The following is a 26,482-nucleotide window of genomic DNA, read 5'->3' as shown; positions in this document are numbered from 1 at the left end:
GGTGATCTTTGGTCAATTTGATAAGTGGAGGAAACTTTGGATCATAGATAGGATCCAATTCAACATTTATTTTTTCCTCTAGTTCAAACAAAATGTCATCATCACCAACATCGGTGTTCTCCCCCTCGAAGAATGATTCCTGTTCAGGACCAACATTTGTATCCCCTTCATTGACTGGAATATCAATAGAGCTTGATGTATTTGGTGATGAGTTCTCCCCCTGGAATAAAGAACTTTGATCATGATGAGGAGAGGAACCCTCCCCCCTGGACAGTAGGACAGTTACTAGAAGGTTCGCTTGCGTCTGCACCTTCGGTTTCTTTGGATTGATCATCTGCCATCTTCTTAGCAGAATCATCTATAACTTGTTTTAGATTATCAACTTTGTTGTCTTTTGCAGTTGATTCAGAGTCAATCGCCTTTTGAGGCTCATCAAACAGGAGCATGAATTGGTCGAAAAGATTTGAGATGGAGATAGTAACCTGACCATTCTTTGGAAATATGTCTTACGATGCATCTTCTGTTGGTTTCAATTTCTTAACATAACTATCGTCAAAGGTGACATAGTATGTTTCTTCAATTTTCTTTGAGTGTTTATTGAGAAATCTATACGCCTTGGAGTTCAGGGAGTAGCCTAAGAAAATTCCTTCATCCGCCTTAACATCGAACTTGTTTCGATTCTCTTTGGAGTTGAAAATGAAACATCTTGAACCGAACACATGAAAGAATTTCACGTTTGGTTTTCAATTGTTCAGGATCTCGTAAGGGGTAATTGAGAACCGTTTATTCAATTATGATCGATTCTGAGTATAACATGCAGCCGCAATTGCATCAGCCCAGAAATACAACGGTAAGGACGCAAATCATAACATAGTGCGAGCAGCTTCACACAGGGACCGATTTCTTCTTTCAACAATGCCATTTTGCTGCGGAGTATAGGGCGCTGATAAATTGTGAGTCGTCCCTTTTTCAGCAAGAAACCCTTCAAAGTCTTTGTTCTTGAATTCCAGGCCATTGTCGCTCCTTATATTACGAACTACCTTTCTTAGTTGCGTTTCGATCTGTTTAATGAAGAGCTTGAGCTTTGGAGTAGCTTTAGACTTTTGCTTAAGAAAGAAAATCCATGTAAACCTTGAGAAATCGTCCACAATAACCAAATTGTATTTGTCTCCACCAATGCTTTCGATGGACGAAGGACCACATAGATCAATATGCAGTAATTCCAATGGTTCTATCACCTTAGTGTTGATAATAGAAGGATGACTCTGCCAACTCTGCTTTCCCATTTCACACGCTGCACAAAGATGTTCTTTATCGAATTTTAGAACTGGAAGACCTCGAACGTGATCACCTAAGACCAATTTGTTGATGTCCTTGAAGTTCAGATGAGAGAGTCTTCTATGCCATAACCAGCTTTCATCAGAGTGAGCCTTTGTGAGTAAGCACACTGCTGGTTTACCTCTTATAGGATTGAGGTTCAAAGGATACATTTCCCCTTTTCTCTTTCATTTTAACATAATGTTCTTTGAGCTCTTCTCGACAATTTCTGAGCCTTCTTCGTCGAATGATACTTTTAATCCAGTACCAACCACCAGCTGTGATACACTGATGAGATTGTTTTGGAGCCCTTCAACATAAGCAACCTTCCTTATGGAGAACTCGCCATTAGTGATCATTCCATAGCCTTTGATGGTTCCAAAAGAGTTGTTTCCATACTTTACAATGTCACCATCTTTGAGAGAACGAAACTCTCTTAGTTCCTCCTTCCTTCCTGTCATGTGACGCGAGCAACCACTATCGATGTACCATTCTTCGTCAAACTACTCGTCACGTATAACCTGCAAAATATTAAGCAGATTTAGGAACCCAAAGTTTCTTGGGTCCTTGTGAGCCTTTTACAGGACAGGGAATAGTAAGAGAAATATCAACCATATATGTGCGTTTAATTAAAGTTGTTTCATCGTTTCTTTTAATGGTGAAAACTTTAATTTTTGTTGATTTAGGAGGACTGGGGTTTTTGACTGAGGAACTAGAATTTAGAATAGACATTAGATTTTTGGTTCTGCCGATTGAACTTGTAAGCATGGGAACCGCAATTACTATTTCGGTTGCTATGGGATGAAGGACCGAAACTCTCCTTTTGGTTGTTATAGGACGAGGGACCGAAACCGTTCTTTCGGTTGTTAATGGGTGATGGACCGAAACTCTCCTTTCAGTTGTTTTCAGTCGAGGGGCCGAAACTACCCTTTCGGTTCCTATCGGTCGAGGGACCGAAACTACCCTTTCGGTTCCTATCGGTTGGAGGACCGAAACTACCCTTTCGGTTCCTGTTGGTTGAAGGACCGAAACCTTCCTTTCGGTTGGTATTGTGATGAGTACTGAAACTGCTCTTCTGGTTCCTTGAGTTTTCTTCTGATTTATTCTTCCTTTCAATCCTTACAAAATCAGGATTTTGAGAATTCCAAACTCGTTTTCTTTCTGAGAGATTCTTCTTATATCTCAGATTTCTTTGATGCTTTCGATCAGCCACCTGTTTTGGATTTCTATGAATGTTAGCCTTTCTTTTCGAAGTATGGGCGCAACATTCACTCTTTGTTGAAGAAGTATCACTTGTGGTTTGCATTGGTTCGTCCAAAGGGGGTTTAGTACCACTTGTGCTCGGCACATCGTACTTTGTAGGCTCATTTAGTGGTTCAGGTATGTATCTACCTTTCACTCTCCATGAGGTTTTCTGAGAAAGACCCTTCGTCTCATATGCGTTATCTATTGGGGCCGACCAGAAGAATTCATCACATCCCCCAGCATTGTCTTCTTCTACCATAGCAGTTAATTCTGCAGTTTGTTGTGGAGTGACTCCCGGTACAGTGTAGACTTGGTTTGGGGTAGTTTGAACCTTTTGGTAAACAACAACTTTAGCTTTGAGAACTTTGGTTTTGTCGGTAGACGAACGAGCAAACTCAACAAAGTTTTCAGAAATTAGGTTCTTATGTGACTTGGGTTCGTTTTTGGCTAATTCAGAACAGTCCACCAAAATCTTCTACAGAAATTTCACTCATATCATCATCCTCATTAAGATGTATTTTCAACATCAATTTTATTTTCTGAACTTAAATTGGCATTCAAAGAGTCAAATTTTTGTATAGTTTCGGCTCTCAATTTCAATCTATCATTTTCGTCTAACAGATTTTTGATCATGTCCTTATGGTCCTTGGACTTTATGTAGGATTCAATTTTGTCCAGACCTATTTTATACGCTGGAGACACTTCATCAGAAGATACAACACTTTCACAGTTATAGGCTTCAGCGTCGATTTCATCCTCCTTTAATTCAAGGAAGGGTAAAATCATACGATGTATCTTCTTCCCTATTTCACAATCAAGATGCAACTGAGTGATGTTAAAATAGAGTCTCTTAGCAATTAAACAAAACACATATCGCTGTTTAAGAAGTTTAAGATTGTCTCTTTGCAAATAAATAGAATCATCTTTAGATCTAATTAACTCCTTTTCCTTTTGCTCGATCCACATCCTTCGTTCCTCACTCTTTGAAGAAATCCTGTTGATTTGATCAGTTAGGTTAGAATTTGTGACACGGGTTTGGGTGAGACTGCTACTTATGCTTGAGAATTTTGACTTTAATTTATTTAATACCTTTTCATAATCATTAACAGGTATTTTTAGAGACGCAAGAATATTTTGTACCTTTTTGATCAACTCATCACATTCGTTGATCTGCGCACTAACAGGCTTGGCCGCAAAACATCTGTCCTCTCGCCCTCTTTCCTCTTCAGCTCCCCCATCAGTTGTGTATCCTCTCATTTGGGACACACCCTCGGTCACTACAAAGCATCTCCCCGTTGCATGTTCTGCTTTTGCCAGCATAGCCTTTCCATGAGTAGGATTCCTGACTTCATCATCCTCAGAATCTGTAGACCAGACCTCCACACCACCAAACTCATCATTGTTGTTTGTATCCTGCACAATTAAAGCATTCATGGTAGAGTTATTAACAACAAACTTTCTTTTCTTTATTTCCTCTAATCTTCTCAGGAGGCTCGCTTCCTCATCTTCTTCGTTTGTCTTTTCTTCTTTCTTTCTTAGCATACAGTATTTAGCAAAATGATTTTTGCCTCCACAGTAATGGCAGTCGAATCCTGAGTCTCCTCCAACTTTAGCTTCCTTCTTTGACTCTTCAGACTTTGACCCCATCTTCGGTTCCTCCTTGATCCTTTCGGCGTTGTAACTACCCTGCCAGTTTCGGTTCTTGTTGGCTGGGAATTTCTTCTTAATGAATTTTCTGGGATTGGACACCATCATGGCGTATTCTTCGCCAGTTAGATCAAAATCTGCAAGATCTAATTCCTCTTCTTCTTCAACCGAACTTTTTCCTTTGGAGACAAGAGCTAAAGAACCCAGACAAGAAACCACATTCGTTTCCTTTGATAGAGCATTCTCATGGGATTTTAAAATACCCACTAGTTTTGCCAGAGAGTAAGACTTGAATTGTTCATGAGCTTTGACTATTGACACAACAGTCATCCATTCAGGTCTGAGGCTGTTCATGAAAGTAACCTTTTGTTCAATAACTTTTCTTTCAATTCCATGTTTTATAATCTTACTTAAAAGATGATTGAAGCGATCGAAAGTTTGAACAAGTTTTTCTTCAGGCTTCTGCTTAAAGTCACCAAACTCAGATAGCAAGAGAGTTTGGATAGAGTGTTCCAAGTCTTCGTCTGTGGAATGTAATTCCTTCAATCTATCCCAGATCTCCTTAGTTGTAGCACAAGAACTCACTAAACGAAACGTATCCGATTGCAACGCAAACCTTATCATCCTCAGGGCCTTGATGTTGCATTGAAACTTCTCTTGTTCATCCTGAGGAATGTCTTTGACATCATTGACAAGCTGATTGTATTCTTTCTGTGTTTTAGCAATCTTTGATGTGCTTGAGTGAGCAAATGGGCCTGTAGTAATAGCTTCCCAGATTAAATACTCATTGTCCTCCGATCCAATCACGTAGTCTTCAAAGTGATGCGTCCAAACTTCATAGTCTTATGTATACAAGATTGGTATTCTTGTTGTAGACCCTATGTTGTTGGAGATATTGATCGGATTGGTTTGTGAATCATCCATGGACATTGTAAATACTTTTGATCGATAACCTGTAAAAGATCAGACTTGTAATATATCGCTAGGGTTAGATCAACAATTAATTAGATACGTCAATAAAGAGTGACGGCTCAATAAATATTAATCAATGCGGAATTAAAACCCTATGAACTTCTTTGACAGAAGAGGTGTGTATGAATTACACAGTCTCCTGCTCTGATACCAATTGATGAGTTCAAAACTCTTAGATCGATTAGATCTTTCACAAGTACAATAAAAGAAATCAAACAGTTTAAGAACAATATGAGAATGAACACAAAACAGAATCAAATTTATGCTTATGATTCAAAACCGAGTCACGCCTCAGCAGAGCTCAATGAAGAACTTTCGCTGTAGAGACGAGCTAGGGTTTACAAAAACTATGAAGCAAATAAACAATGAAAGCGATTACTACTAAGTCTGCATCCATGCAACTTATATACTAAACTCTAGTACAAAATTATGTACAGCTGGACAGGCCCAATACCGGCATTCAAATTGGGCTAAGGACCAAGCCCATGACGCAATTTAATAGACTCAACAATTTAATAGACTCAACGTGTGAACATCAATTCTCAAGAATCGATTTTTGTTTGTCTTAATCCAAGATCTTGTTTTTCATCAATTTTCTCGTTCCTGCTCTTATCGTTGATTGTAAATCAAAGATTCCCATTTTCTTGTACTGTTCATCGGCGGTGTTTTTGTCCCTTTATCGTGTTCTTTGTAATTGTGGACTGCAATCAATAAATTTTATCTATGATTGTCAAATCTATTGCTCATCCATTCCTAAGTCGATTACCGTGAATAAAGCCATTATCGTGATCAATTTTTTATTATATCAATTGATTCCATGATTTCATAAAGTCAAAATGGTGTTAAAGGTCGAATCGTGTTTCCAATTAAAATTGACATGAAGGGTTCATTATTGAGAATCAATTCTGGGAAGCTACTGATTCGTTATTAGGTTTCAAGATCTGAGAACGAACCACTTGGATGTCAATGGGAAGATGGTTTGGTCTAATTGCAACTGGGAAGGACTTCAATTGGGAAGAAGTTCAATGGTTTGTAGTTGGTGTAATAGTCCTGCAAGCAGAATGTGTTTGTATATCTGTTCACCATTGCTAGTCAACAGAAAAGTCAAAATCGCTATGAATTTCCTTACCTGCGAATGAAATCGGAACTCAATCTTGGAATTGAACATAGTTTTCTGATCGAAAATGGCTTTGTGATTGGAATCAGGTTCTCAATCGCCAAGTGGGTATTGTTATCGGGGCTTCAAACAATTAAAACAAATGAATTCCCAATCAGTGCATGATGATCGGAACGAATGTAATTGACTCAACTGGAATGTGTTGGGGATTTGTTCGCAACTGTCAAGTCAACAGATAAGTCAAAATTGTTGTGAAAAGTTCTGACATGTGAACGAATGAAGAACAAATCGATCTCATCTAGATGAACATTGGTCAAAATCGAAAAGTCAAAAATTGATGATTTGCGAATGCTCACTGCGAACGAATGAAATTGGAATGAGATGTTGTATGGCCTGGCATTCGTAACTATGCAATCGGAACGAAGGGATGTTCGGAGTTTGGAAATATTGGTTGATCTCTGAATTGGTCTTTGGAATTAAGTCGTTGTTGTTGTTCGTTCGTATTTAATCAAATGGGGAAGAAGATGTCAAAGTTTCATTTTTTGGTCCCTACAACATCAGCAGTTTGACGCTTTTGGTCCCTGTTGTTTTCACAGATTGGCAGTTTTGGACTATTTCCAGAAATTGTTACAAATGAAGGGGAATGTGATGCAGATTTATTATTTTAATCCCCTAACTTTCTGCAAAGTGACAATTTCAGCCAATTTTTCAAAAAGTTAGCAAATTTGAGGGCCGGTGAACAGTTTTGAATTCTTTAATGCACATATTTTTTTGTGAACAGAAAAATAAAGATTTCATCAAGTCTTGGCAGTTCGGAAAGTCGTTTTTCGTGATAACGTCAAATTTTCACGACTTTTTCGAATTTTATACTTCATTATCTATATCATTTTGTCGCGGGGGAGCATAGTAATTTTTTATCCATTCAAGATCATTTTCATGACCATTTGAAGGCTTTATAATCACGTTTTTTATTATAAATCAGGGGAGAATTTGGTATGGCCATTCGAAATTGGATTGTGATTTTTCAAATTTAAAGATTTTTTATAAAGCTTGTGGTAGAATTATGAAGGTAGCTTTTACAGTGGAAGTTCTTCATCGATCTCTGCTAAAGCTTTGACAGAGAAGTATCCTTTACATCGGAAGTTCTTTATCGAGCTCTGCTAAGGACTTGTTATATCTCCGACTTCTAGTATTTTCTCGATCAGGTGGCATTACGAATCTTAAAGTTTACATGATATTTTTTGATGGCTTATATCATTAGCTTATTTGAATTGTGACTTGGAGGGGGAGCTCTTCAAAGACAAGAATGATTTGGTTTCTTTGTTCTGAAATGGGTTTTTATGGCGGGTTTGGTTTTCATGAAGATTTTTTGGGATTACATTCGAAAATGAAGTTTAAAGACATTACATCAGTGCTTGATTTATATATCCTAGAGCTCATGTTTGAAGACTATTGAAGAATCAAGATTCGTGGATTGCTTCATCTATTTCTCGTTGCAAGATCTTTTTATTCGCTAGATGCTTGTTTTGGAAGTTAAAGCATTGTCATCCATTCCATACTTTGAGGGGGAGATTGTAGGGTTTCAAAGCACTCCATGGATGATGACAATGGGCCCCTTGATGAAGTGTAGGTTAGAAACCCAAGACTTGTCTTTTCCCTATAAATAGTCATGTATTATTCATTGTTAGGGTTAAGAGTGAGGCAAAATGTAGCCGCCACGTTGTGAGGTTTCTGTAGAGTTAGATTCTTATTCTTAAAGTGTAATCTGTTCCTCACAATTCAATAAATCGAGTGATCATTCGACCTAATCTTCATATTTGTGTTTGTTCTTATTTTCCGCATCTTGTTCATCAAATCTCAATTGGGGTTTTAATCCCAACAAAGATGGTCTTAGACTCGACGAGTTGGACGAACCACTTGGCGAGTCCTATGAAGATTGTCTGGAACTCGACGAGTTGTTCTTCAAACTCAGCGAGTCATATGAACAGTTACTGAGTTAAGAGGGGTTTAAGTGTAGAAGGTCCAACCTTTCGTCACTGCTCGCGGAATTAGCAATTTATCGAGTAGCAATAGCCCCAGAAACCCAAATCCTCAAGATGGATGCTCTGGTGAGGATTTGGAAGCGAGTAGGGGATCTGCTCGTGGGACTAGGCGAGTTGTTCCCGAACTCGGCGAGTTGGATGAGTTTCCTTGTGGCTTTCGAATGGGAGAAGAACTCGTCGAGTTGTCGGCCCAACTCGACGAGTAGGGTCGCGGATGGGGACGAGTAGAGAGTGAGGGACTTGGCGAGTTGATGGCCAAACTCGGCAAGTCGGGTCAACTGGAAGTTGACTTTGACTTTGACTTAACTTGGTTGAGGGTAAAATGGTCATTTTACCCTAAGTATAGAGATCCATTTGAGTGTTTGTGGGGTTTGTAGCCGGAGGATTTCCGGAGCAGCAGCGGACGGAGGTTTCCCGCACTGATTATCAGTAGCTACTTGTATGAGATGAGTTACCTTCTAGTAGGGGTGTGTCTAAGGCCACAATGTTGGCCCACCAATGAGGAGTATCTAGAAGATAATTGTCTTTGTGATAATTTATCTTGGTCTAGTATGCGTTTGGTTATGAGTTATATATGTATGATATGTTACATGATAGGGATAGTTTCCCTGATAGTGGTCCTTAGGACCAAGGGGTAGGTCAGTACCCGGATATGCCTGACTGTTGCTTATATCTTGTTGTTGTATGCTAGTGGTAGGGGTGGAATAGTCCCCAGTTACCGGTTGAAAGATACCGATGACGATTACCGGTTGAAAGATATCGATGGTATTGTATGGTATGTGGTATGATGAGGGAACTCACTAAGCTTTGTGCTTACGGTTTCAGTTTTTGGTTTCAGGTACCTCTTCATCTAAGGGGAAGGAGCCGGCGGCGTAGCATGGCATCACACACACATTTGATTTTCCGCACGGTGTTTTCTGGGATTGTACTATGATATGTTATTTGCTTATGTTGTGGGTTTGAAACATGATCCTTGATTTTATGAGATGACGTGTTGATTCAATATTTTCTAGTGAATGTTTTATGAACAATTTAATTAAAAATGAAATGTTTAGACTTGAATTTTGGGACGTTACAGATCAAATACAAAATAAATTCCCCATATAAAAAATAAAGTAAAATGCATTGCTATTTCCTTACAAGTTGCCCTAATACTAGTCTCACCAATAATCACCACACGAACAATTCCCATCTTTAAAACAATGAAACCTTCGAACATCCCTCACAACAATCTCCCTCCCAACAACCTTCGAAATAAACTTAATCGCTGAATGGCAATCATTACAAACCCTAAGATTTTTCGCAACTCGAATCGTGACACCCGGTGGCATATTAATCAACCCAAATGCTATAGCCAACCTCTCACTATGTCCACAAAGCAAACTCTCCTTTTCATCTTCGTTCACATCATGAAGAACACACGAAGTATCGGGCACATACCCTTCTTGTTTCAATCTCTCCAATAACTTTTCAAGAAATCCATGAATTTTCTCACTTTGCGGGTGTGAAAAATCCCCCGCCATAAATTTATGCACTTCATCATCAAACTCAATCCAACTGCACCCCGGTTCTTTCTTAACCCCGTTTTTAATCATTGTTTTTCGTACTTCGGTTGCTTTTTTCCAAAACCCTGCGGACGAGTAGATATTTGATAGTAACACGTAGTGGCTGGCGACATCCGGCTCGAATTCCAGTAGATTTCGAGCCGCGATCTCCCCTAGGTCCACATTTTGGTGAATCCAACAAGCACCAAGTAGGCTACTCCATGCACCAAGTTTCTTGAACCGTGGTGGCATTTTGGTTATCAGCTCGTGTGCTTCGGCTAGCCGCCCGGCTCGACCTAGCAAGTCAACCACACACCCGTAATGATCTTCGGTTGGGTCAACCCCGTATTTGTCTTTCATTTTATGGAACAATTCTAGACCTTCATCCACCATGCCCGAATGGCTACATGCTGCGAATAGTGAAATGAAGGTAACTTCGTTAGGGTTGATTTCAGCCACCATGTGGTTGAAAAGTGACATGGCGACATCTCCTTTCCCGTGCATACCATACGCCATGAACATTACATTCCATGTGATCACGTTTCTCACAGGCATTTCATTGAACACGTTGCGGGCGAAGTTTAAACACCCGCATTTTGCATACATATCAGTTAGGGCACTTCCAACTGCCACATCCGTGGCCAAAAGATTTCTAATTGCGTAAGAATGGATTTCTTTACCTTTTGCTAAGGCAGCCAAGGCTGCACAACCTGGAAGAACAGTCATTAGGGTTATTAAATTAGGCTTACATGTTACCTTTTCAAGGTTTTGCTCGTGGGTTTCATCTCTTTGATTCATTTTATGCAGCAAATCTAACGCGTGTTCATGGAATCCACAAACGACGTATCCTGTAATCATTGTATTCCAAGAAACCGTATCTTTAATCTCCAATCTATCAAAAATGTTTCTTGAAATGTCGATTTTCCCAATTCGGGAATACAAGTCGATTAGCGCGTTTTGCACATACCCGTCTTTTGAAAACCCCATTTTGACGATGAACCCATGCATGCCTTCTTTGTCATGAAAAGATTCACAGTGGACAGAAGCAGGAATTACACTCGCCATTGTTGTAGGGTTAGCAGAAAGCCCAGAAAACTCCATCATTTTGAAGAAAAGAACAAGGGCAGAATCGTAAAATCCGTTCTGTGTGTAACCCGCAAGCATCGCGTTCCAATTTGCAAGGCTCCGGTTTACGAGACGATCGAAAACTTTACGGGCGATTGTAATTTCTCTGCAATTGCAGTACATGTCGATTAAAGCACTAGAAACGTATGAGTTTTCAATCAAATTATTGTTTCTTATTGCATAAGCATGAATTTGTTTCCCATGATGTAATAACTCCAAATGAGAACAAGCAGGAAGAACACTTGAAATTGTGACTCCATCGGGCTTCATTTCTTCAAGAATCATGAGCTTGAAGACAGCCATGGCTTCCTGAAATCGATCTTGTTGTGAGAGTGAGCTTATCATGGTGTTCCAAGAAATTATATTTTTTCCAGGAAACATCTCAAATAGCGAAACTGAATCTTGAATTCTTCCTAGTTTTGCGTACATAGACATCAAAGAATTGTTTGTAAAACTCATGGTGTCCCCGATTTTTAAACTGTAAGCATGAACTTGCTTCCCAAGCATGACACCATGGCGATTTTCAAGATTTGAACAAGCAAGCGACATGCTGACCAAGGTAAATGAATTGGGTTCCACTTTATCATCAAATTGCATTCGCCTAAACATATCCAAAGCAAGCTCCCATTCTTCTAACCTACATAACGAAGCTATAAAAGTGTTCCATGACACTTTATCTCTTTCAGTAATTTTGTCGAACACCTTGACGACATCGTTTAAACCCCCACATTTCCCGTACATATTCAAGAGCGTATTCGCAACAGTCACTGAAGATGCATCGTACCCAAGTTTAACAACAACACCATGAACCTGTTCACCCAAATTGAAGTCCTGAATCTCTGTAACTGCTTTTAAAACAGCCGGGAAAGCGAAGTTGTTGGGGCGGAGACCGGCGGTGGTCATGTCGATGTAGACGGAGATGGCTTCGTGGAAGTTGCCTGAACGGGTGTGGGATCGAAGTTGTTCGATCCATGAGGAATATGAGCGTGAATCTGATGTGGGTTTTTGATTTGATGAAGGGGGTTTAGGAGGGGAGCGAAAGCTGTGGTTTTTGTTGATGGGGTTTTGTTGTTGGTGGGGAGTTTGAAAAGGGAGGGAGATTGTAAATGCGGACATTGGTGGTTAAATTCAAAGCTCCTCTCTTCCTTTTCCCAAGAAGAGAGGAAGGAGATGGAGGGAAATTTGATCCTTACCAGAAAAATCTCATCCACACTTGCACAAGTCCACAACATCTTGATAAAAATAATTAGAACTTTCACGAAAAATAATAAGTTTTATGTTAAAAATAAGCCTTCCAAAAATACATCACTATTATCATGATCAAATAGCATAATTTTTTCATTTGTTTAATATATATGTCATTTAATTTTTTTTCCTATACACTAAATGTTGTTTGATAGTTGTTGATTCATTCAGATTTGATTAATCAAAGTTTGACTAGGTCACAGCCAGTCGCCCATCACCTTGAATCTAAGAAGCATATTAGAGGAGTCATGACCAAATCAGAGGCTTTTAAATTTGGTATCAAATAGTTTGTATCTTTGTATCTAAGCAAGTTAGAAGCTTTTAAATATGATATCAAATAGTTTATATCTCAGTATATCTGATTAAGTCAAACTCAGCCTCTTATTAGACCTAATAAAAAGACATATCAAACATCTTATATTCTTTTTCTTCGTAATAAGTTGTATTTTCACATATAAGAATCTCACACATATAAGAATCTCACCCGGATAGAGTTTTAATCTACTAACCAGTTTAAGCGTTAAGCAATCAGTTAAATTTTGCCGACATGGAATGTATTGGATACTTCATTAAAATGTTAGAACAAGTTCTCTTCCCTTAACGACCACTAGTATATATATACATAATGGAAATTTTCATAAAACTACAAAACAAAAAAATGCTATATTTTATTGATAACATGTCTTATTGACATCCAACATTGTATCTAGTGGATCCATTCATATGTTCAAAAAAAGAAGAAAAAGAAAAAGCCTTGGACTCCAAAACACGATTAATCCACATGCAATTCTTGGATAGAAACATCCTTACGAACTTTCAAGTTTATTTGATCAATGTCCCATCCAACGTCTCTCAATTGTTGTAAAAAGTTCTCAAATTGATCATTAAGTTCATTCAGACTTTCTTTCAGGTCATCAAAACCATCCTTTTGTTTGTCTTGATTCTTATACAGCCAATATGTCTGCCAAACACTTCGAAGCACCGAGAGACTTGTGGCTCCTTCCTGTCATTTTTATAACATAACAAGAAAAACCAAAATTAGATAATCAGACATTTAATCACATGTGGTGGTGGTGGTAGTGGCGGTGGTGGTGGTGGTAATGGTGGTGGTGGTGGGATACCTTAAAGCAGACAAGGGTCTCAAAATCCTTGAAAGGCTGTTGGTTCACCACAAGAATATATTTTTCCTTAGCATACAGTTTCAGAAGCATCTTCACCTATCAAAAAAAAAAAAATTATGAATTAGTTTATGTTTCTTTAACCCCTAGGTTTTGCTGACATGGCATCTATGTGGCATATAATTGACACATCATTAAAAGGTTGAGTGTGAAAAGAATATGAGGTGATACCTTGAGGCCTGATCTTTCTCCAACAAGCATGTCAGAAAAAGGCACACCAAAGGCAATTTGTGGAACCGAAAATTTCTCCCATGATAAGATATTCTCCATTTTATTGCATTCCTCACATCCTAAATCCAAAATACATTTTTAGTCCTTATCTTTTATTTTTAGTCGATTAAGTCCCAAAAACCGGAAATTGTATTCATTTTGACTCTTTTACCCGGTTTACAGGTCATCCAACTTTGAAAATTTACACTTTTGTCCCAGATTTCGAAACTTATTACAAATTTGGTCCAAATTTTACACTTTTGGCCAAAATTTCAAAATTTTGTTACGAATTCATCCTAAATAACACTTTTGGCCCAGATTTTGAAACATATTACAAATTTGGTCCAAATTTTACACTTTTGGCCAAAATTTCAAAAATTTGCTATGAATTCATCCTAAATTACACTTTTGGCCCAAATTTTGAAACTTATTACAAATTTGGCCCAAATTTTACACTTTTGGCCAAAATTTCAAAATTTTGTTACGAATTCATCCTAAATTACACTTTTGGCCCAGATTTTAAAATTTACTACACAAAACCTATATTATAAGTAAAAACTAAAGTAAGTTGCTATTATAGGTAAAAAATTTACCTAGAACTTTGGAGTTTGAAACATGCAAGTTAACCAATATCCGGGCACGTTTTAGATTTACCTGAAAAAAAAAAAAAACTAATGTCAAAAATTCTACAAAAAAACAATTCAGAGTACAATATTGAATATCCTCCTAAATTACACAAATAATTAAAAAATAAATAAATAATTTATCTGACTGAGTCAAACTGAAGAACTGAAAGAGAGAGGTAACGAAGCCAAAGGTGAAGAAGGCGAATAGTCATCCATGTTGATGCTAAAACTGGATATGATTTCACAACACCTGGTGTAGACTGCAATAAGGTTAATATAGAGTCACATCACTTCCTCTCAAAATGACCAATATACCCTTTTACGACCTTTGTTAGGTATTTTATTTATTGTGTTTACACCTAATAAAAACAATGACATACATACCAAGACCAATATGCCAAGACCAAGGCCAAGGAGTTGTGCAGATACTTCCCAAACTTCTTCCTGAAAAATATTTAAGTCACTCACAAAAGTAAAAATAATTTGGTTAAAATGACGAAAATACCCTTTTACCTTTGCTGCCACATCCCCAAGATTGCCTGAAATAGCAAAATGATTTTGAATCACACGAAGTGAAGGATCCTTTAGCCCTCTTGCCACAGCCTATTCAAGTTATCAAATATTAATCAAATGAACTTCTAAAAGTTTTAAAGCACACAGCAAAGAAAATCAATATTATTTTTTAACTTTTAATGCTTTTGTTATTCGGTCAATCTTGTAAATTTGCATACCTTTGCAAGATTCCCTAGAGATGCTAGTGGCAGGAAATATGCAGGATAGAGAGGTGTAGTGAGATCAAAGATGCTGCATATCACATTAAAACAAATTAATTTTAAATTTCTTATTATTTTGAAAATTTTACCTGATTATAGCAATGTCATTCAAATTACAATGCTATAATTAGTCACCTTCCAGCACTTCCAATGAAGTCTGCATACATTCGCCATTGTTTTGGATCATCATCAAAAAGATTTCCAAATCTTCCACCTGTGAAATGCATCATGGTTATTGATTAATGTATAAATTTGGTGTTTTTTTATCCATTTATGAGATTTTCAAGAAAACCTACCAATGAAAAAACGCCCAATGGCACCAATCCCATCTTTTGATACCCATCTACATGTTTTTGGTAAATATGTTAAAGTTATATAATCATATCTTTAACCCTAAAAAGAAATTCTTGCAATTATACTATTATAGTAGTATCTATATAGAAAATCACCTGATGGCAGCAGCAGAAGCTGCAGCTGTGGTTCCAGAAGAATAGTCCAAACCAACTGCCTGTATTATATAAATGCACAGAATTTTATAAAAAAAAACGATAATCAAAGAGCATTATAATTACAAAATCTATGATTCAGCCTTAAGTACTAGACATAGAGCAAAAAGATGATGATAATTACAAAAGAATAAAAAGAGATGACTGAAATGAAAAACAAGGGGAACAAGAAGTAGAGGAAATTAGATTAGGGAATCAAAATGTTTGTTTGCTAATGAAAAGAAAGAAAGAAAGAAGAATTAGAAAAAAGGTAGCAAGTTAGATTGATACCCAATCAGAAGTACTGGCTTGAGTTAGATTGACATGCCTTTAGAAGACTTGAAGTGACCAATGTGTGACAAATCCATCCAGTGACATTGGTTGGAAACTGTAACAACATGTATTCCAAGTAATCATCTGAAACAGATCCTGATTTTGAACAAAAAAAAAAAGAATTAGAGAAGAAACACGTTAGAGTTACCATATGATGTGAAAATGAAAAAAGGAACAAACCTGGGAAGCCAGCAGGAAGAACAAAATCTTTAACTATATCAGGAAGCCATGGCAATTCTTTTGAAGAATATCCATTAGATTTGGTGTCATCTTCAAGAAATGTTGTAAGTTGAAACTTGTCATCCAGTATATACCTGACTTATAGGAACATCAGGAAATAAGAGTATTATAAGACAAAAGGAATTTGAACAGCATATTTGGTTGGAATCTACAATGTAGAGTGATTTTTTCACATAGATACTTCAAGAAATGCAAATGCAAATTACCTCTTTGAAGTTCCATTCCCATATCTTTCCACCAAAACAACCCTATGCTCATCACTACAACCAAAAAACACATAAACTTACAAATCGGAAATGAAAACATATATCTAGAAGGATCCTCAACCCCAGGGGAACTGGATAGCAATGCAGCACAATCTCAATGAAATTTTTTATTTGGATAAAAGTGCTTTTGTTACTTGAATTCGTTTCCATAACACATTGAAAATGGATGAACTGTGTAATCCCATTGACCCAATGGACGCTGTGCCAAATTAACGTACAATCGCACAATGAAGAAATAAACGCAAAGAATAGAACCATATCTTTTTTCCTTCTACGTAACGAGAAAAACTGTAACGAGATGAAGGTGTAAGCAATACCTTGTACGTTGAGTATCATCTTCAGACTCTTGTTTCGAAGAATTAGTTTGCTTAGAAGAAGCGTTGCATACAAATTGAATCCTCTGCGGCCTAGTGGCAGTGTTAAAATCGAAATTTGGGAAGGAGAGCTGCAAAGCGAATGACATTTTGTAGTAGGAAATGGGAGCTATGATTAGAGGGGTTTAGGGTTTATAACTGATTCGAGCCTTCTCTCCATTTTTGTGGAAGGAGACAAAGCAGCAAGACCTTCGATGGTGGGTTGAGGTTACCTGATCGGTTATTACTCTATTTATTAAAAATTGATTTCTATGTTCGTTTCTATTCGATTATTTTTATATAATATACTTAAATTTAAATACATATATAAATATTTCATTTTTTTATGAATATGTTCATTTGTCTCTTTTTTTATTAGCGGTTTAAAATAAAACAAAGAAAAAATCTACGAAATTTCATCTAAAAGATTTAGAATATATTGGTTTTTGTATATTCCTTTTATTATTCATTGAATATCGAAAAAGAATACTAGGTCTAAAATATATGGAGAAAAGCATATTATAATGATTACTTATAACAAGTTATATTACAACATCACATGAATAAGAAAGAGGCATTACACATCACAAAGTTGCTTTTTGTGCCAGAGTCACTTTTTTATATATATTATAATGGCCAAAAGATTTACAACAAATCAAATAAATAACTCAACTTGTGGAACTACATGAACCTTGCTTTTGTTCATTACTATTTTCCTCCAAGATTCTTTGATACTCTTTCTCACTTGCTGAAATCAACCGTTTCAAAGCATCAAAGGTTGTGAGCCTAATGCTACAAGAACCAAACAAAACCAGAGGTCAAATTGGTCATTTCCTTGTTTTTACTTAATCCTATAAACTATATATGTCTGTTTCTTTCTTACAAATTTACCCTCATCTTTTTTCCTTCCATATTTTTTTTTTCTAATATCCAGACAAAAGTTAATAAAGAAAAAAGGAAAATAGACATGGATTTAAATTTTAAGGGGATAAAAAAGTTAATAAAAGTAAACCTGCTGTTTGGTAACGTTTTTAATGCATTTGGCACAAAACCTCTATATAATCCAGCAACACCATCACGAGCAATAATACCTACATAAAATAATCCAATTATACAATTAATGATGTTTTTTTTTTTTTTTGTGAAATTTAGTGGAAACAAGTGTTTTAAAGAAAAATTTAATACCTCACATTTGAACAAACATACATTTTTAAGGCTGAATGCAAAAGATATCAATGCGTTTTCATTTACTTTTTTATTACAATATCTCATAAAAGACCTTATATTTTGTGCTTTTTTCCGAATTAAACATCAAGTTTATTTTTTGCTTGAAAAATACCTTGTATTTTTTTTTACTCATTTTTTCCAAAAAAAATTGTAAAATGTGAGGGTTTTTTTGAGAAAAACTAAGGGTTTATTTGGAAGCATTTAGAAGGTTGAGGGGTTATTTTCGGAAAAAATACAAATTTGAAGGTTTTTTCGTGAAAAAATGAAAAAATACAAGGTCTTTTTCAGGCAAAAATAAAGTTGAGGTTTAATCCGGAAAACACAGGTCTTGACATTTCTATAATTGGATAAGTTTTTCAAAGTAAAATGATGTAATAAGAAGAAATGAAAGTAGAAGGGTGTATATTGTAAATAAATAAAAGAAAGTAAGTTGCTATTTATAGTAAGAAATTACCTGGAAAAGCCTCCAAAACTGTTTTATAAGGAGTACCCCTCATTTGCATTTGTCTTCTTATAGTATCCAAAGGGTAGCAAGTTACAGTGGCAATAGTAGCTGCTACAAAAGCTGTCACTAGTGATGCTTCAGTTTTGTTTCTGAACTTTTCTGGCAAAGACTTTTTCACCCTATTTATATACATTCATTGTTAATTACCAAAATACCCTCGGCTATTGGTCAAACAAGTCATGTTTAGGATCCAAAATCAAATATGTTGGAGACAGTAGAGCATTTTCTTATGGATTTTCTATAGTGATTAATGGTTTAATCAGTAAAGAAAATAGTTAAGTGGCTAAAACAGTAAAAACCAATAGTTGAGGGGGTTAAATGTAAATATATTTAATAGGAAGCTCACAAGTCAAACACGCAAAAGTTGACTGCAACATAAGGGGCTATTCCAATGAGAGAAGGTACAAGTCCTCTGTAGAAAGATCCGATTCCTTCCTCTTTTAGCATCCTTACAACAACCTGATTAAAATTATGGTTTATTTATTTATAAAAATAAAAATAAAAAAAAAAAGGTTATATGTTTTTATAAATAAATAAATCGTTAATAAGTAGACATAAATCTTACATTTGTGATTGTTTGATATCCAGGATCAACTGCCATTCGTAATCGAAGGACATCTAATGGATATGTCACCTAAAAAAACATATTAAGGAATTTTAATTTAAAACAATAAATAAATAAAAATAAAAATAAAAAATGAAAAAAGAGAGAGAAATCTTACAAAAGTGGAAGTCATTCCAGCAGAAGCACCTGCAGCTAATCTCCCAATAACAGAAAGCTCACCATCTTTCCCCCTATAAAGTTTCTGCAAAACTCAACATCAATTTATAATGTAATAATCATTAAAAAAATAAAAATCTTGCCCTTGTTTTTACAAGGGCAAAATGGTCAAATCACCTTTTTATCAGAAAAGGTTTTTGCATACCTTGTAAGACTCATAAGCAAATAGTTGGACTGCACTATAGGGGAGGATACGTAGCACCTGAAAAATTATAAGACATAACTGAATCAATTAAGTTATATATGAGTGTCTTCTCATTAAGTCCTAAATTTTACAAATTTGCCCTTTTTTATGTTTTTCCTTTCATTTCCTCAAATAATGTAAAGCACCTGAGCAAGGTTACCCTTCCAATACCCTTTTACACCTTCTTGTTTTCCTATGGAAACAACTGCCTGAAAATTTTGCAAACCAATTTAAAATATTAACACTAAATAAAAGTGAGATAAGTTGATAATAAAACAAAAAAAGGGAGAAATTTGTGTTTGACAAGTTTCTTGAAAATTGAAACCTATCAAACAAGTTTTAACCAAAATAATGCTTTTATTTTATCTTTCTATCTTCTTTTCAATATTGATTTACTGCATATATTCCTCTAATCTTTTACTTATGAAGGGGTAACTTTAGACATATGACTAAAGTTAAACATTGCCATTAAACTATGTGTCACAAGGAACAAAAGATTTAACTCTACAAGTAATGGAGTATGAGTCAATAATAACATAAGTAACATGGAAATCATGTCAGAAAACCATTAAGATGAATACTTTGTATATAATAATGGATAAATAATAGGTTTAAATGCAAAAATATCAATGTAATTCCATTTATTTGTTAAATATAGTACATTGCTATTTCTTGCATTTAGCCCTAGATAATATGGATATAAAATACCTCTACGAATCCAATTGTTTTCTTTGCAGTTTCTTGCCCAGCTCTCAGCCCATGAGTCTGCAGAAAGAATACTTATTAAGACAAGAAAATGGAGGTGTAAAGATTAAATAGGAGCTTTTTAATGGAATTTATCAGAAATCAAGTTAACATGAACATCTTTTAATGGAATACCCATATCTGTTTTTTGAAAATTGGGTTTTTTATTTTCAGAATTCAAGAAGAAAAAGAGATTGATAGACCTAGTTATTTATTGTTCACGAAACATGTCAAATCGGATCACGGAAAACATTAATGAGTAGTAGGTAGCTAACAGAAACTGGAATTGATCGATGCTTATTGTTCAAATTGTAAAGTAAACGAACAAAATTTCGAAATCAGGTGCAATACTTCACCTGCATGATGAGTTTAATCCGGTCAAGGGGTGCAGTAACGGTCTTCGCGGCGGCACCGGCGACTGCACCGGCGGCGAACACGGCAGCTTCTTTAGGCACCAAAGCCACAATAGCAAGCGGGTGTTTCATGAGCTGCGGTGCCTTGGGTGTGAATTCAATCGTTGCTGCAACTCTATTCTTCTCTGTCATTGAAACGGAAGCGAAACAATCAATGCCAAATGAACGAACAGGGCCACCACTACCACCGCATCTACGCCGCAGGAGGTCATTTTCTTCGTGTTTTAGGGGTTCAAGGCCCGGAATGTCCTTCCAAATTAATGTCGGTTGGTTGTTTCTGGGAATCATTTGGGTTTTAAGAGTGAATTTGAATCTTGAAAACAGAATCAACAATGGAATTTTAGTTGGTGGGATGAAGATGAGGTAAAACCCAGAGAAATGTAAATGTTAGGACTATATACTGTTGTTTTGCTTCTTGTACTTTATATAAACATTCAAAAAAATATAGATTAAACTACAATAATGATCCCTATAGTATAGTAAAAGTTACAAATTGAGTATAAATTTTCATTTTATTACAAAAAGTATCCTTGGTTCTATTATGTTGCTACTTTAATTATTCATAACTTACATATTTACAACGTTTTACATTATAAGTTACAACATTATAAAACGATATTTGCACCCCAATAATGACTTTTTAATTATTAATCTTTTCTACCTTTTGGCTTTTCTATAATGTTTTTTATCGATTATTTATAATATTAAGAGTAAATTACATACCGTACCATCCGAGATATAGTGGAATGACAACTTTAGCCCACCTTTTGAATTTCTTGCTTTTGTTTTATTTTCTTGTGGGTCTTGGTTCTCATAAAATGACTTCATTACTCTTATTATTTTATCGATTCCTTCTGTTTAATTATATTTTATACAAATCTAAAATTAGAGGGCTCTCTCTCTTTATATATATATATATATATATATATATATATATATATATATATATATATATATATATATGGAAAAATGAATATACATTACAGCCCCACCTAAGCTTAGGTATTAAACCTCTTGAAAATACATTGTTTTACTATATAAAGATTACGGTTAATGGATTCACGATTAATACTTCAAGATGTAAATTCAAGATCGACACAATAGGGCTTAGAGTTTAGGGTTTAGGGTTTAGGGTTTAGGGTTTAGGTTTAGGGTTTAGGGTTTAGGGTTTATGGTTTAGGCTTATGGTTTAGGGTTTAGGGTTTAGGTTTAGGGTTTAGGGTTTAGGGTTTAGGGTTTAGGTTTAGGGTTTACTAATGTTCACTTGGGTGAAGTAATAAACGATAATGGAGGAAAGAAAACGGAGTTGTAAAACGATAATGAAAGAAAGAAATGTTATGGAGGATAATATATGTACCAAGTGAAACCAAACCGGGTATATTTAGCTAGTTAAAACGATATATTTTAGAGGTTTAGTACCTAAGCTTAGGTGGGGCTGTAATGTATATTCTCTATCCCCATATATATATATATATATATATATATATATATATATATATATATATATATATATATATATATATATGATGACTCCTGTTTCCCGTACTATACTTCATAGTCAATTGCAAACACCACGAGAAACAAAAAGATATCATCATTCCATACACATGACGTATTTTAACAAAGACACAATACATCGATAAATATCATTTACCAATTATATGTTGGAAATAAGGATTTCAGAATAACAATAATACTTGGATATTACTTGGATCGTGATTATATCACTTTCCAAAATTCGTAATTCGTCATTTATAGCCTAGGGTTACACAAATTCAAAAGTGGCATAATAATAAGAAATCTGATTTGCATCACAAGCCTAATCTAAATCATAAAACACAGAATACCTTGATGTTTTGTGTTTTTGAGGGACAGAGAATAGTAAAAGATCAATTTCTTATGTATGAATGATCAACCCTTCTCCTGGAACATTTACCTTCCATTTGTAAGACTGCAATGGGGTCGTAGCATTCACTAGATTAAGGTAGACCATCATTGGGGTGGTCGTGAGTATAAAGGAGGATCAGATTGTGCCTTCGTCAAGGCGAACAGTGGGGTCAGAGAGCATTTCTCTGTTATGGGAGGAGGACCATTAGGATCCGAGGCGAGGTTAGGCCTATGTAGCTCTCGATGGGGTGAGACATGTGGGCGTTGCTAGTTCGCTGGTATAGATAGGTGAGACCTATGGGCGAGGCCCGTATGATTATGGCAATGCAGGTGAGACCTGGTAGAGGCCGGTTGGGTCAAGGAATTGGATCATGGTTTTAATGGGATGGTTATGTGGTCAATGAGTGGTATAGTGTAGTGCATAAGCTAGGGTAGCCTTATGACTTGGACTCTCAGGAACCTGGTGGTTGGACCAGGTATGAGACTAGTAGTCTTGGTGGTGGATTGGGGATTTTTATATCCCAGTTTAGTAAATGGATGTCGTGAATCAGAAGATTCCGGGTGAAATGCAAGTGTAAATCCTTGGATCTCAGGTTATGAGTTATGTACTGAGTTGGCTTTTGGTCAAAACTCGCGTTGGGAGTCATTAGTGTGTTTATGCAATATCTTTACTTCAACAAGTTATAGATTAATGAATCTGTATGTTGGGTTATCAGTTGGAAGGTTCAGGGTTAAAAGTAGGGATGAGCGTGGGACGGAACCGGTACCGACCCGTACCATTCCCGATTTCCCAAATACCGAATTTGGTCAAAAATCAATCCCAAGTCCCGAACCGAATTAAAATCACCGGTACCGGTACCGGGAATGGTACCAGTTTTCGGTACTAGTACCGGTACCGGTAGTACCGATTCCCGAATTTCATATATTTTGAGTACCAAGTACCGTCCCATATTTTTAAATTCGGTACTGATTCCAGTACGGTACCGGTACGAGATCGGGATTTGGAAAAAATTGTTCATCCCTGGTCAAAAGGATGTTTTTAGTTCTGATGGTAGAAGGAGACCCCTATGATTGTGTTTCGGAATGGTTCTACCTGTGTGGAGTTCAGGCAATTTTTAGGGCTTCAGAATTATAGAAGTAACGTATTGGATCGACAATTATGGGATCGGTGATTTGTTCAGCACTATAAGGTTTTATTCAAAGCGTTGGTTTCTAGGAGGTTGGTAAGGAGTGATTTTGATGACGGGATCTAATTAAAGTGGCAGAGAGTTGTAACTCCTTATTTCAAATTGTTTCATAATTTGGAGTTATGACCCGAATATCAGTTGTCATAAGGCTTCGGGCCTTGGGGAAAGAAAGAATTGGACCCTTTTTGGGTGTGGGAATTATATATTAGGTGACCCGAGAGTTCGATTGTGTTTCGAAGCCTAATGGTGTAACCGTAAATTGCCAATTCGGGACTTTATGAATTTTAGGTTTTTGTTTGGAAGGTCTTAAGGCGAGGATGAATTGATAAAAGTTTAGAGCTTCTCGTTACCTTTTCCATTGATATAAAGAATGATGAAAATGGACTTAGAATGAAGGAGTTATGGCTTATTGATGTTGAAGTGTTTAGGACCTTTGGCTAGTACGCGGGGCGTACTCATTGAGTAATTAATTGCGGGTGGCATTTGAGTACGCAAGGCGTACTCCCTTTATCTTGAAACCCTAATTTTTAGGGTCTTACCCTTATTTAAGCTCATTATGTTCATGGGGTCTTACCTCTTATCAGCCTCCATACCTCCTAAACCCTAATCTCAACCCCTAGCCACCATCTTTGAGTTCTTGAGCTCTTGTGACGAATCTTGGTGTGTTCTTGTGCAATTTGAAGTGATAAAGAGTTGTTGAAGAATCATCACTTAGAGTGGAGCTTGGAGATCCAGAATCTACACCTCTTTTGCAACCTATTGCAGGTAAAAAGCTCTTGCCTTGACATCTCCTTGGGTAGATCTAGTTTGGAGTAATTTATTGCATATTTTGGTCTCTTTGGGTTGTCCTGATGAGAATGAGATTGCTCCAAAAGTTTGGTCACTAGATCTGGACGTTTTAGGTGTCTCAAATGCATAAAAATGTAATCTTTATGGTTGATATCAACCCATGCGTGAGTATTTAGATCTTTTTTTTGAAGTTGTGAAGTTAGGGCTTGGATTTGGGACCCATTAAGCCATGCAAAAGCTCAAAGTTAATGACTTTATAGACTAAGGCATGATTTGGAACTAGTTTTGAGCATTGGGCATGTTGGCTTAAAGGTTTAAGACCTTTTCTAGATGGATTAAGTGCATGCATCGTACGTGGGGCGAACCTCTTGGTACGCAGCGCGTACTAGGTCAACACCCCCGTGGGCTGGTCAAGATCTAAAGTACGTTGAGCGTACCAACTGAGTACGCAAGGCGTACTCAGTCTATATGGACTTCTTTGGCTTGTTGGCTTTTTGACCTTTGACCTTTGACCAAAATTTTGACCAGAGTTGACCGATGGGTATTTTGGTACCTTTTAGGAAATTAGGTCTTCTTGGATTAGGCCCATTGCGGTTTTTGGACCCAATTTGGGAATTGGGCCATATTGGGCTTTTGTTACTTTTGGTCTAGGCTTTGTAATTTGGCTAAGTGAGGAAAGGGTAAAATGATATTTTACCCTGGGCTTAGGCTAGGTATTATGGGCCGATACCCAGTATTAATTAAATGTTATTTTATGATGATAGCGCGGGGATTTTCCAGGCCAGTAGGCAGAGATTTATCTATGTGATTCAGCAATTAGATGTGATTTTTCACACTGTGTTTAGTGGTTCGAAGGCACCAATGTCAACCCATGGTTTATTAGGTTAGGATGTTAGATTTTTGTGTGAATTTTACATGTGTTATGCGGATGTATGCTTACTGGGCAAGGCCCGATGCCGGGTGGGACCCGATGACTGTATTGTATGCTACTGTCTTTGTGATTATCGCATGTGTTCATATGTCACACCCCCGAACCGGGACGGCAGAAACGTCCGGGGGTAGGTGACTTGATCTTGAAATATCATAACAATTGAATATGAATGAAACATAACAACCACCATCAACATACATTACGATATCAACATACATAGTTTACATCATTGTGTTTATTTACGAATTACATCCAAAATAACATAATGTATGATAAAATCAAAAATACATCAAATATCCAAAATTCCATAGCTGCCAACCTGCTTAGTGAGTTCGTGAGAATACAAGTCGTTTTGAAAAGCGTCAACATAGAATGTTGGTGAGTTCATAAGCATGTTTGTATGAAAACTTTGTAGTAGTTTGTAAATCTTCAAAAAAATCCAATATTTCCTTGTAATAATAGTTTGTAAGTCTCGTATCAAATCATGTATAATTGCATGTGTATTCTTTGTTTATCTTGTTTGAAAATGTATAAAGAGTGATTCCCAGAAAATCTTGTCTTTTCTTTTATATGAAAAAATGTGGTCTTAAATCCTAAGACCCGAGTGGTGAAATTAGATGTAAAATAGTTGATGAATAGTTTCATACTTTGTAACATGAGTAGAGTATATGTATTGCGTAAATTTTAATATAGCATTGTTATTCTCTATGTGATTCGTTACAACCATACTAATATGACGAGAGCACTTGTCTTAACATTCTTCAGGCGTCGGTTTCTAAAAATAATTGTCACCCTAGACTGGTCTATCTAGTTGTAGCGAGCAGCTCAGGTGTGGGGTGTTAACCTCATATTGATCTATACACAATATCCCGCTCTCCCTCCAGGAGACTTTGGTTATAACTACAAGATTTTCTATGTATACTAGGTAGATACGAGTGAATGAGTGCCTCGCAAGAGCCTTAACGAAATTTATGCGAATATTGAGTTTCATTATTTAACATTATAAATAATGTTACGAGTGTATATTTTCGTCTACAACCCATAGGTGATAAAAATATAATCATTGTTACCGAAAGTGGCAAAATAACACGCCTTTACTATTATTGTCAAAAATAG

The 26,482-nt window shown here is 36.4% G+C and overlaps 3 protein-coding genes across 3 annotated transcripts; all 3 read right to left on the bottom strand.

The window, feature by feature from the left end:
* Positions 1-9,345: 9,345 nt before the first annotated feature.
* Positions 9,346-12,234, bottom strand: LOC111877413 (pentatricopeptide repeat-containing protein At3g57430, chloroplastic). Its single transcript, XM_023873940.3, has one exon. It carries the CDS (start codon positions 12,123-12,125, stop codon positions 9,501-9,503), a length of 2,625 nt encoding a protein of 874 aa, XP_023729708.1. The 5' UTR covers positions 12,126-12,234; the 3' UTR covers positions 9,346-9,500.
* A 664-nt stretch (positions 12,235-12,898) lies between these two features.
* LOC111877414 (protein root UVB sensitive 5) lies at positions 12,899-16,970 on the bottom strand. The gene is made up of 15 exons (XM_052765976.1): positions 16,683-16,970; positions 16,306-16,359; positions 16,040-16,173; positions 15,851-15,955; positions 15,491-15,545; positions 15,338-15,384; positions 15,177-15,255; positions 15,000-15,072; positions 14,782-14,871; positions 14,653-14,712; positions 14,415-14,528; positions 14,236-14,296; positions 13,604-13,722; positions 13,376-13,471; positions 12,899-13,257 (listed from the first exon to the last, which is right to left on the bottom strand). Exons 1-15 carry the CDS (start codon positions 16,826-16,828, stop codon positions 13,027-13,029), a joined length of 1,464 nt encoding a protein of 487 aa, XP_052621936.1. The 5' UTR covers positions 16,829-16,970; the 3' UTR covers positions 12,899-13,026.
* Positions 16,971-17,221: 251 nt separating this feature from the next.
* LOC111877412 (probable envelope ADP,ATP carrier protein, chloroplastic) lies at positions 17,222-20,963 on the bottom strand. Its single transcript, XM_023873938.2, has 10 exons — positions 20,516-20,963; positions 20,124-20,180; positions 19,562-19,624; positions 19,377-19,433; positions 19,173-19,256; positions 19,016-19,084; positions 18,797-18,909; positions 18,400-18,569; positions 17,731-17,809; positions 17,222-17,510 (listed from the first exon to the last, which is right to left on the bottom strand). Exons 1-10 carry the CDS (start codon positions 20,858-20,860, stop codon positions 17,387-17,389), a joined length of 1,161 nt encoding a protein of 386 aa, XP_023729706.1. The 5' UTR covers positions 20,861-20,963; the 3' UTR covers positions 17,222-17,386.
* Positions 20,964-26,482: the final 5,519 nt, after the last annotated feature.

The sequence above is a fragment of the Lactuca sativa genome, chromosome 8 (assembly GCF_002870075.4).
Source record: "Lactuca sativa cultivar Salinas chromosome 8, Lsat_Salinas_v11, whole genome shotgun sequence".
Classification (NCBI taxonomy): Eukaryota; Viridiplantae; Streptophyta; class Magnoliopsida; order Asterales; family Asteraceae; genus Lactuca; species Lactuca sativa.
The sequence above is the reverse complement of the archived record's forward strand: the minus strand, read 5'-3'. Positions and strand labels throughout refer to the sequence as shown.

What these genes read in the sequence shown, in the direction of transcription:
- LOC111877413 (XM_023873940.3), bottom strand. Translation starts at nt 12,125, where the DNA reads ATGTCCGCATTTACAATCTCCCTCCCTTTTCAAACTCCCCACCAACAA.
- LOC111877414 (XM_052765976.1), bottom strand. Translation starts at nt 16,828, where the DNA reads ATGTCATTCGCTTTGCAGCTCTCCTTCCCAAATTTCGATTTTAACACT. An exon ending in GGGAATGGAACTTCAAAGAG is followed by an intron (nt 16,174 to 16,305) that starts GTAATTTGCATT and finishes CCTATAAGTCAG; the next exon opens with GTATATACTGGATGACAAGT. An exon ending in TTCAAACTCCAAAGTTCTAG is followed by an intron (nt 13,723 to 14,235) that starts GTAAATTTTTTA and finishes TTTTGGATTTAG; the next exon opens with GATGTGAGGAATGCAATAAA.
- LOC111877412 (XM_023873938.2), bottom strand. Translation starts at nt 20,860, where the DNA reads ATGATTCCCAGAAACAACCAACCGACATTAATTTGGAAGGACATTCCG. An exon ending in AAACAATTGGATTCGTAGAG is followed by an intron (nt 19,625 to 20,123) that starts GTATTTTATATC and finishes CAAAATTTTCAG; the next exon opens with GCAGTTGTTTCCATAGGAAA. An exon ending in CTGGAATGACTTCCACTTTT is followed by an intron (nt 19,085 to 19,172) that starts GTAAGATTTCTC and finishes ATGTTTTTTTAG; the next exon opens with GTGACATATCCATTAGATGT.